This window comes from Heloderma suspectum, chromosome 10, assembly GCF_057233095.1.
Source record: "Heloderma suspectum isolate Gila_16-S chromosome 10, 16-S_ref, whole genome shotgun sequence".
In the NCBI taxonomy this organism is placed as follows: Eukaryota; Metazoa; Chordata; class Lepidosauria; order Squamata; family Helodermatidae; genus Heloderma; species Heloderma suspectum.
In genome coordinates, this window is record NC_139467.1 from 3,823,695 (window position 1) to 3,834,431 (window position 10,737).

At 51.0% G+C, this 10,737-nt stretch overlaps 1 protein-coding gene across 1 annotated transcript; it reads left to right on the top strand.

Moving 5' to 3' along the window:
- The first annotated feature begins 9 nt into the window (after positions 1-9).
- On the top strand, positions 10-10,131 carry MED29 (mediator complex subunit 29). The gene is made up of 4 exons (XM_084814678.1): positions 10-288; positions 6,994-7,052; positions 7,168-7,252; positions 8,442-10,131. The coding sequence occupies exons 1-4, from the start codon at positions 22-24 to the stop codon at positions 8,667-8,669; spliced, it is 639 nt and encodes a 212-aa protein (XP_084670804.1). The 5' UTR covers positions 10-21; the 3' UTR covers positions 8,670-10,131.
- Positions 10,132-10,737: the final 606 nt, after the last annotated feature.

Consider the following 10,737-nt stretch of genomic DNA (forward strand, 5'->3'; position numbering starts at 1 on the left):
CGCTCCCCTGAGACGAGGTGGATGCCGGGAGGGAAGATGGCGGCGCCGCAGCAACAGTCCCAGCAGCCGCAGCAACAGCAGCCGCCGCAGCAGCTCTCCCTGTTGCAGGCCCAGGTGGGGCCTCCCGCCGCCTCAGTGGGCGGGCAGCAAGCGCCAGCCCAGGCGGGGGCGGCTCCCCTGACGGTGGGCCAGGCCCCGTCCGGCATCCAGGTGGCCGCGCAGGCGCAGGACTTCGACCCGGTGCAGCGGTTCCGCCTCTTGCTGCCTCAGCTCAAGGAAAGCCTGCAGGTGAGGGCGGGGCCTGGGCGGAGGGGCGGGGCCTGGCTTGGCAGCAGCGGAGGCGCGGTTTCCATAGAAACGAAGGGGCGAGGAGGCCCCGCCCTGAAGGCTGATGGGCGGGAGGGTAAAGGTTGAGAATATTTACCTCAGATTTGCTGGCGGGGGATGCTGGGAGTTGTAGTGCAACACATCCGGAGGGCCCCTGGCTGGAGAAGGCAGATGTACTGAAAGGGGTTTCTAGTCCGTAAGAACAGCCTTGCTGGGTCAAACCAAAGTCTTGTCCTCTTTCCTGCAGCAGCCAACCAGCAGCCCTCAGGCAGGGCAGGAAGGCGAGAGCCGCCCTGCAGCCGAAATCGGCTGTCCAGCTGAAAATGCAGGGCAGGAGAAGCGCGGAGGGAGTGATCCCCTCCGTGCTTCTCCTGCCTTGCATTGGCTAGGCAGCTGCGTCCGAGTTTGGAGGTGGCCGCCTGTCTGCATGGGATTGCGCCCTAGCTGCTTTATACTGCGTCAGACCGTTGATCCATCTAGCCCAGCGCTGTTGACACTGACTGGCAGCAGCTCTCCAGGGTTTCGGGCAGGATTCTTTCCAGCCCTACCTGGAGCAGCTGCTGGAGAGTGAACCTGGGACCTTCCGCATGCAAAGCAGGGGCTGTGCCACTGAGCCATGCCCCCTCCCATATAATAGCGGTGCTAACACCAGGCTAACCTCTTGGGGAGCCATTGCTAAAAATGCCACCTTTTATTTAATCTTTGAACCTCTGATACTAGGGGTGTGAGGAGAAGAGCCACTGCAGAATATTTTTTAAAAGGAGCAGGTTGATATAGCAGTCAGTCCTCCTTTAGGTGCTTGGGTCCCAAGCTGTTTAGGATTTTAAAGATAAGAACCAGCACCTTGAATTGAGCCTGGAAGTTAACAGGCAGCATGATATGGGTGAACCAGGCTGCAGCAGTAAAAAATCCTGGCAGCCATATTCTGTACTTCGAAGTAGCGTTGTGCTGAAAATTTCTCCCACATTTTTTTCGACCATTCTCGTTCAATTTGATAGAAAAGAAATTGCTTTTGAAATGAAATTCAAAGGAGGAGAAATTCTCATGGGTTGGGTTTGAGGTTCTTGTGCTTACCTTATGAGGTGGCTGAGGAGTGTGCATGAGTGTCCTGTCTGTCATCGTACAATAATCTCTGTGGCAGCCTGTAGTCTCCTCGGCTTCCCCCACTTCAATTAAAGCCATCATGAGGCAATTCCTCCCATTGGGCTTTTTCACTTCAGGAAGTGCAGGTGACTTGGGAGGCTGCAGAGCAATGGAAAGATGTGTAATAGAGAGAGAAAACACCCTCGGCACCCTTGGCCACCTCACAGTGATTAGGTAAGCTCAAAAATACCACCAAAAGAAATTCAAAATTCTGCCTCAGAAAAGTGGAAGCCTCAACACAGTAGATGCTGCTGCCACCTACAGAAGCAGTGCAAGAAACCAAAAACCCTTAGGGGAAAAAAGAAGGAAGCTGTGCTGTTTGCAAGTTGTGCTGCCAATAGTGAGCCCTATCTGTGAGAAACTGTTGGAGAATGTCTCGTCCTCTAGGAGAAATTTGGTGAACTTGTCCCCTCAATTTCTCTGCCCACAAATAGGCTGGAGAGGCCATTTGCGCACAGCTCTACTTTGACGCTTCCAAACAGTCCCATGTACAGTCCATCACGGTAATCCAATCTGAGGTTACCAGTGTATGAATCACAGCAGCCAGGCTATCCCTGTCCAGAGTGTGGTCATAACTGGTGAACCAGCCAAAGCTTAAAAAGACACTCTTGTGCCTCAAAGACCACTTGGGCCTCTAATGATGTTGCTGGATCTAGAAGAAATGCTATTTGTGTAGTGCTTTCAGGTATTTCATATGCATTATCTAGTTACAATCCTCGCAGCAGCTTTGTCAGGTAAGTTAGGAATATTATTCCCCATATTACATATGGCGGGGACTGAGGCTCGGAGGGGGTGAACGTAAGAAGAGCCCTGCTGGATCAGACCAAAGGCCTGTCTACTCCAGCATTCTGTTCACACAGTGGCTTGACTAATGCCACTTACTCCAAAGCTACGAACTTGCTGTCTCAAGGGCACTGTACCCCAGTCCAGTGTAGCTTGAACACTATCTCCCTGGACACAAGAACCATCTACTCACAGCACCTCTGGTCTTGTCAGGATTCAACCTCAGTTTATTGGCTCTCTTCCAGGCTCCAGTTCAGGACAGCCTCCCCTCACCGAGCTGACAAAATGAACTAGAGCTGAGTGTTATCAGCATACTGATGACACATTTCTCCAAATTCCTGGATGATCTCTCCCAGCAGCTTCATATAGTTGTTGAAAAGCATGGGGGATAGAATAGGGCCAAAGTGTTGACCAGAAGTCCCCCGACACCGCTTTCTGGAACCAATCCATCAAGGAAGAGCAGAACCACCATCCGTCCCGCTCCCAGCTCACAGAGCTGGTCTGAAAGGATACCATGGCTGATGGTATCAAAAGGCACCAAGAGGTCAAGGAGAATCAACAGGGTTGCACTCCCGTAGTTTTTTCCAGCTAGAGGTCATCTGTCAGGGGCACCGAGACTGTTTCAACCCTGAAACCAGACCTGAAACCAGATTAAATAGATCTAGATCAGAGGTGGAGAACCTTTTTGGGTCTGATTGCCCTTCTCCCATGGATTGGATGACGTTAGAGAGTGGGAACCCCACCCCGAGCATCATCAGGAAAGGAAAAAGGAAAGGTTCCTCCTGTGCAAGCACCGGGTCAATACTGACCCCTAGAGGGACGCCACTTTCGCTGCCGTTTTCATGGCAGACTGTAGCGGGGTGGTTTGCCATTGCCTTCCCCAGTCGTGACTACCTTTCCCCCAGCAAGCTGGGTACTCATTTTACTGACCTCGGAAGAATGGAAGGCTGAGTCGACCTGAGCCAGCTACCTGAGACCCGGCTTCCGCTGGGATCGAACTCAGGTCATGGGGAGAGTTTCGGTTGCAATACTGCCGCCTACCACTCTGCACCACACGAGGCTCTAGTGTCATCAGGGCCCTGGCCAAAATGCCATCTGGGTGCTCCCTCAGCTAGTGCCCCTGTCAAAAAGCCAGCTTCACCCAGGCTTTTTCCAGCTAGGTTGAGGCACCAGCTTCACTCCTCCTTTGCATTCCCTACGCAGGGGAGGAGCGAAGTGGACTCAGCTGGCTTCATTCCTCTGCCACTTTCCCCAGTGTCCTTTCTGAGGTGGCAGGCCTTCAGGGGACTGGCCTCACCTGAGACCCCACAGGCCAAATGGTCTGGCAGGCCAAATTGACCTGCAGAGCAACAGTTCCCCATCCCTGGTCTAGATAATCCATTTCACCCAAGAGAGCCTGAGTTGGGCAGCCATTACTCGCTCAAGCACCTTTCCCACAAAGGGGATACATGTGACTTGGCAATAGTTATTGTAATCTTCCAGGTCCAAAAAGGATCTCTTAAGGAGTGGCTGCTCAACCACTTACTTCAAGGTTTGGACAGCTCCGTCTCTCAAGGAGGCATTAATAATTTATTTGACCCTCCCAGTTATTATCCTGCAGCTAAACACCATTAACCAAGACTGGCAACAGTTCGGCACACAGGTAATTGGCCAAACCCTCAAGTAGTTTGTCTACATCCTCAGGCTGCAACAACCGAAACTGACTCCATACAACTGGACTAGAAAAAGTTCTGGAGACCACCAAAGAAACTTCCAATAGTGGTTTTAAGGTTGACCTGAATATGATTGGTTTTATCCCCCAGATGTCTAACAAATTTGTCACAGCAGGGCTCTGAGGATTCTTATATTGACTGACACATATATGAACCATCATCCTTCTGCTTACTAGGTGATTGAAGGGATATACAGTTTCAAATAGTACAAACAAAATAAAACAATTACACCATAAAAATAAGAATAAACACAGCAGCAAGCACATTCAATATGATAACATCAATACAATACAATGATTAAAAGCTCACTGAAACAGAACAGTCTTCACTGCCTCTCCGAAGCATAATACAGAGGGGGTCAATCTAACCTCCATAGGAAGGACGGGGGTCCCACAATAGATCACCTACAAGGCCTAGTTGGAACGAGCCCCTAACCACTCAGAAAAGCTCTGCTGGGCAACTTTCCAAGCACACACTGGTGGTAGAGAAGTGTCGCCGGTTTGCCACCATCACTGCAACAAAGCTAGCCCAATAATGAGCTCTTAACTTGGGTTTGGTCATATGCACTACTAGGCTACCACTGGTGTTCTAGTAGTCTCCCAGTCTCCTGTTTCAGTGCTGCCCTGGCTCCCCAGTAAACCAGGGTGTCAACCGGTCTCTGTGTAGGGGGAGGGTGTGTGGGAACCCTCGTGTCAACAGCCCATGCCACCTCAGCATTCCACAGTGAGAGCAGGACTTCGACAGGAGCGCTAGCCTTGCCAGTGGGAAGCTCCCTGAGGGCATTCAAGAATCCATTGGGTTCAGGAAGCCTCCGGAGCAAACCAATTTAAGAGGTCTGCTACCCCATGATGGGGAGTGGTTGCTTTCAGCATAAACATCATCAGGAAGGTGCGACCTAACTGCGACAGTGAGGTCAAGGTGAAAAACACACCTACAAACCACCAATGTCCTGATCAGTCAAAAATGCTAGCTCCAGAGTGTGCCCTGCCAAGGGCCTGTAGGATGTTGACCCAGCCCCATTTATTGGCAGCCGTGAAGTTATGGCCTTGATGTGGATGTTGAGATCCTCAGAACAATCATCCTGGGGATTTCCAACACCATGCCCAAAATCACCTCCACCAGCTCAGGTAGGGAGACTGGGCTTGCAGGCTGGATGTACACCATCGGAATCCCCAATCCGTCTCCACAACTCAAGACCAGACACCGCAAACACTCAAGACCAGAGCACAGCCAAACAGGTCTCCGGGAGAGAGATTCCCTGCAGACAGCAGCTGCTCCTCCCCTACTCTCTCAGCTGTGTTAGAGCTGTGCAGAGTATCCAGGCAGGCAAAGCTATCAACTCCCTGCGGCTCATCCATCTAGGTCTCAGTGATGCATGCCAGGGTATAGACCTTGGTCTTAGTTTTGTTTTACCCCATTAAGTTTTTCTAAACATTTTATCCATCTCTCTGCAAGAGGTGGTTTCCCATGTGATTTCTTGCTAGAGCTCGGTTCCCCTTCAGGTGGGAAGGGGTGAGGACAAAGCAAAACAAGAAAGGAGAAATGTTGATCTTACCTATCCTTGTTAAACTTATTTAGACTTTCAGAAATATCACTTGCTAAAAAAAGGCAATATGATATGCATTTACTTTTCTGCCTAGGCCATTTTAATGAAAGTAATCTGGCTGGTTTGCAGCAGAGAAGGGCCTTAATTCAGTCTTCGAGGGCCAATACCAACTCTTTCTACACTTGCTCGTCCTTTTCTCCTCCACTTCAGTGTAGGTTGTGGCCCACCCTCCAGAAATGGCAGCTCTAACCCTTTGACTTAACTCTCCTCTTGAAACTGGGACAAACACCACGAATTCCCGGATTGCCTGCTCTTCCTTCCCTACTCTCTCTTTCACACCACGCAGAGCCTTTCCTCTCCCTCCTTTCTAATTCACTAACACGTGGCTTGAAAACAAACAAACCCAAAGCTGTTTTATTTTTAACACTGCTATTAAAAAAACGAAAAGAAAAAAAAGCCAAGCTGTTGACTCCTGCTGAAGGAATGAAGCATCACTCTTTAGCCAAATATATCCAGTGCTGAGATGTAACTTTTTATGGTGGGGGTGAGCAGAGAAGCAGAAGCAAACCGGAATCCCATGGTGCTGGGGGGAGGGGGAATGGATGCTTCACCATCAGTCACGTGTCCAGGGCTTTTGATAAATGACTCAGCATGGCGGGGGGAGCAGCTGAATCCCAGGGTCAATATCTTCAGAACTGTTGAGCTGGAACGGAACAGAACTTTGCCCTCCCACTTGCCTTTGCACTGCCCAGACCTGTAGCCTTTGGCAGCCGATTTTTCCAGGACTGGTTTTTGTTTTGATAACATTAGAATTGCCCTTGTGTTTCCTGACCTTACAGGATCCTGGAAATGAGGCCGCGGCTCTCGGAATTGCTGTGTACAGTCCATCAGCTATTTGTCCATTGCTGTGGCCTTGGGCTGGTTAACTTGCCTGTTCTTGGCCTCAGTCTTCACAGTCTGTGAAATGGGCGTGGCAGCAGCTGGGCTCAGTTTGAGCAAAGCCTTGGTCCTAGGTTCGGTTTTGAACGTTCCTCCTCAACCCTCATAATGAGCAAAATAGTAGTAGGATTTTCTCCACCATCCCTCTTTCAGTGCTTAGAATTGGTTGCCTGCTTTTGAAATATTTTTCTTTTGCCACTGAAGCAAATGTGTCGGACTACAACTCCTATCATCCGCAGCCAGCATAGGGCCATACTCAGAGTTATAGTCCAACACATCCAGAAGGCACCAGGTTGGGGGACGGTTGCCCTATAGTTCAGTGGAGGCTGGTGGCTCCAATGTCTGTGGGGCGGGAAATCCGCTGCAGGTCTCAGTCAGAACCAGTGAGAACTGTAAAGATGCCATCCCTTGGATGGCACCTTTACGGTTCTGACTGAAACCCACAGCAGATTCCCCGCCCCACTACATCGGAGCCACCACTGCTGCAGCTTCTATTTTGTAAGCCAAGACACTTGTCTCCTATTTTTTCCCTCTTGTTTCCAGAACCTGATGAAAGTTGCTGCTCAGAACTTCGTTCAGAATACCAACATCGACAGTGGACAGTGAGTTTTTGCCACCAGCCAATGGCTGGTTTTGCCACCAACCCTTCCACACCGTTATTAGTTTTTCCCCATTCCCCCACCAACAGATTCAAAACGGGCGTCCGTCTCCTTTCAGGAAAAGCAGCGACGGCCCCGTGCAGAGGGTTGACAAGAGCCTCGAGGAATTCTACGCCTTGTGTGACCAGCTGGAGCTGTGCCTGGTGAGTGGCCCCAGATCAGCCTTCTGGCTGGGGAACATGGACAGGAGGGTGCTGTTGCACTCACATCCTCCCAGGGGGCTTCCCACGGGTGTCTGGTTGGCCACTGAGTGAGCAGAATCCCAGCCAAGAAGGACCCTGCCCTGACCCAGCGGGGCTCTTCTTAGGTTCCCCAACCTGGGCTCCTTGCAGGAAAGGTGGGATAGACCTGTAACAAATAAACAACCCGGTGCCCTCTAGATGTGTTGGACTGCAACCCCTATCATTCCGCGCCAGCCTCACCGTTGACCGTGGGCATTGCAGTCCAGCACATCTGAAGGGCACCAGGTTGTGGGAGGCTGCCCTGGGTCGATAGTGTCATTCCTGACTATTGGCAATGGATTCAGGCCTGGTGAAATACCCCCCACCCTGCCCCTCTTCAACGTTATCCATAATCAACTGGTGGGATTCCCTGCCGCACATTGTGATGGCCACTAGTTTAAGAGGGCTTCAGAAATTTTTTCTCAAATTCCTGGAGGAAGCAAGGCCTACCAGTGGCGGTTAGCCATGAGAGCTGAGTAGAATCTCCAAGTACAGAAGCAGACTACCTGTGAATGCCAAGTGTGAGGGACCAGCCACAAGGGACGGCTGTTGCTGTCAGGCCTTCCTTGGGAGTTTAGAATCATAGAATAGTAGGGTTGGAAGGGGCCTACAAGACCATCGAGTCCATCCCCCAGCTCAATGCAGGAATCCAAGTCAGAGCATCCCTGACAGATGGCTGTCCAGCCTCGTCTTGAATGCCTCCAGTGTGGGAGAGCCCACCACCTCTCCAGGTCATGGGTCCCATTGTCCTGCTGCTCTAACAGTCGGGAAGTTTCTCCTGGTGTTCAGCCAGAATCTGGCTTCCTGTAACTTGAGCCCATGATTCTGTGTCCTGTACTCTGGGATGATCGAGAAGAGATGCTGGCCTTCCTCTCTGTGACAACCTTTCAAGTACTTGAAGAGTGCTATCATATCTCCCCTCAGTCTTCTCTTCTCAAGGCTAAACATGCCCAGTTCTTTCAGTCTCTCTTCACAGAGCTTTGTTAGGGCTTCCTGGGGGTCTCTGGTAGGTCACTGTTGGAAACAAGATGCTGGACCAGAAGGCCCTTTGGCCCGATCCAGCATGGCCGCCCTCACACTCTCGTGTTCCGCTCCCTCTCCTCTTCTCCAGCGCCTGGCCTACGAGTGCCTCTCCCAGAGTTTTGACAGTGCCAAGCACTCCCCGACGCTCGTGCCGACAGCCACCAAGCCAGATGCGGTCCAGACAGAGAGCCTGCCCTACACCCAGTACCTCAGCATGATCAAGTCCCAAATCTCTTGTGCCAAGGATATCCACAACGCCCTCCTGGAGTGCTCAAACAAGATCACCGGCAAGGTGCCCTCCCAGGGGGTGCTGTAGCTCATCGCCCCTCCCAGTGGCTCCTGACTGAAGACTCGTGGTTGGGCCACTTTGAACCGACTTGGCCAGAAGGGGGCAGTGCTGCCAACCCAGACCGGGACCTTCCCTTCGCGCTGCTGCCTGCTCACCTGTGCTGCTTTGGCGCGTCTCCCTTTGCAAACTCCTCACCAGGACTCACCGAGCGCACCCTGCATCGCGTTTGAAAGGCGTGGCGCTAGTCCTGTGTGCTGTTCCAAGGTCCTTGCGGGGTTCGCGGCCATCCAGGTCCATGATGGTTCAGTGAGCTCAAGAGGGCCTTGTGGTTCATGGGTCTCTCAGAGCTGGCTGGCCAATTTTTCCTTTATATATGTTTTTTTCCTTTTGTAGAAAGCTGCATGAGGGCCACCCCATAATACGAGAAGTCAGCCACAGCCAGTACCTGCTGGCATAACCCCCACAGTTCTGTGGGGTCCAAGAGTTCATCTTTCCAGTGGCTTCTTGTTCTCATCGTGCTAGAATGAGATGGGCGTGATACCAACTTTGCAGGACTGCTGCAAGCATCTCTTGCAAAAGGGACTGGGTGGGGGTGGGAGTAAAGGGGGAGGGCTCATTTTTGACCTCCTTCTCCTTTAAATCTTTCATCTTGACTTCATTTCCATAAGGTGGGTCTGCCGTGTATATTTGTGCAATGCTATATGATTTTATTTTTTTTACTACCAAGTCTCTATAACAGAGATTTTCTGGGGCTGCGTGTAGGCTCCTAGACCTGTGTCTTCCTTCCCTAACTCTCGGGGTATGTTCAGTCGAGTCGTTGCAATGCAACGGGATCTGTCCTCATGCCCTTTGTTCAAACTGGACAAGTTCCCCCTGCCGATTGAAGCCATTTTTGCTCTTGGTGGGTTTTCTTCCCTGCCAGTTAGCAGGAGAAGGAGCCCAGAAATCAGCCCTCTGTGACCCATTCCTCCTTGAGAGAACTAAGAACATGGCCCGCTTGTTGAAACAAGCTGAAGGAGCTACTTAGAAGTGAAGGGACCCCTCACGCACCCACCCGAGCTGTAACGTTCTCTCTTTCACATGCAGCATGAATGTGAGTAGGAATGCAGTCGGTTTAGTTTTTATCACAGCACTATTCCGCCTTACAAGATTGCTCTTTCTGTTTGTGTGCGTGGGCGGACGTGTCCTTCTCCGTTCCTTGTCAGTTTCACTACCTGTTTTTGTGCGAGGGCAAACAGAACGGTAACACTGGCAAACAGGAGGAAATGTGTCACTGCAGGGAAGAATTGATACTCTCCCTCTTGTTCTCTAACCTCATTGTGCAAGACTTCCATAGTTGCTGACTTTGTTTATTTCTCATGTGTGTTGTTTAATGTCTTTATAATTAAGGCAAAAAGGACTTTCCCTTTTCGGGAGCTTGGTACAAGGTTTCTTTGTAAGTTCTTTCCTTTGGGCTTCTTCCAAGTAATAATAAAAATACCTCTTGTCATCCACAGCTCTCTTGCTTTATAACAAGGGTGCTGAACCCTTTTCAGCCCGAGGGCCAAATGTCATTTTGGAGACGCTCTCAGCATATAGTAGCTTCAAGCTCTTCCTGCCAGTAACGAAGTCTCAGGAGAGGCATTTCAGCCTTTTAGAATGCGGGAAAAAACTGCACAGAAGCCAGGAAGCTACCCAAGGATGGGTGGCTGGGGGAAAGGAGGTGTGGCCATGTGGGGATCTCTGGAGGGCTGGATTGGGACCCCAGAGAGGTCTGGTTTGACCCTGGCTTTAAACTATGAAAGGATTTGTACCAAGATCAGTTTATTCCAGCATTCTATTTCTAGCAGAGGTGGGCCAGACACCTGCCCCACCAAAGCTCACAAGCGCTGAAGGAAGCTGATGGGCTGCATCTCATAGTCATACACCTACAGCTTCTGGCAGGAGTGGTTCCATTTAGCTATCATGGCCAATACACCTATGCTTCTGGTTAATCCTCCCACCCACCCCTACCCCCACCCCTGCTCCGAAGCCTTCTAAGCAAGTAGCTTGCTTTTGCGGTTGGGTATTTGATGAGCTCTGCTCAGAGAAACACACGTGTGTGTCTGAACTAGTG

Bases quoted from the DNA above. Each gene is read 5' to 3' on its own strand.
- MED29 (XM_084814678.1), top strand. From the start codon at position 22: ATGCCGGGAGGGAAGATGGCGGCGCCGCAGCAACAGTCCCAGCAGCCG. The intron at 7,053-7,167 runs GTGAGTTTTTGC...GTCTCCTTTCAG, and splicing joins ACCAACATCGACAGTGGACA to GAAAAGCAGCGACGGCCCCG. The intron at 7,253-8,441 runs GTGAGTGGCCCC...CCTCTTCTCCAG, and splicing joins ACCAGCTGGAGCTGTGCCTG to CGCCTGGCCTACGAGTGCCT.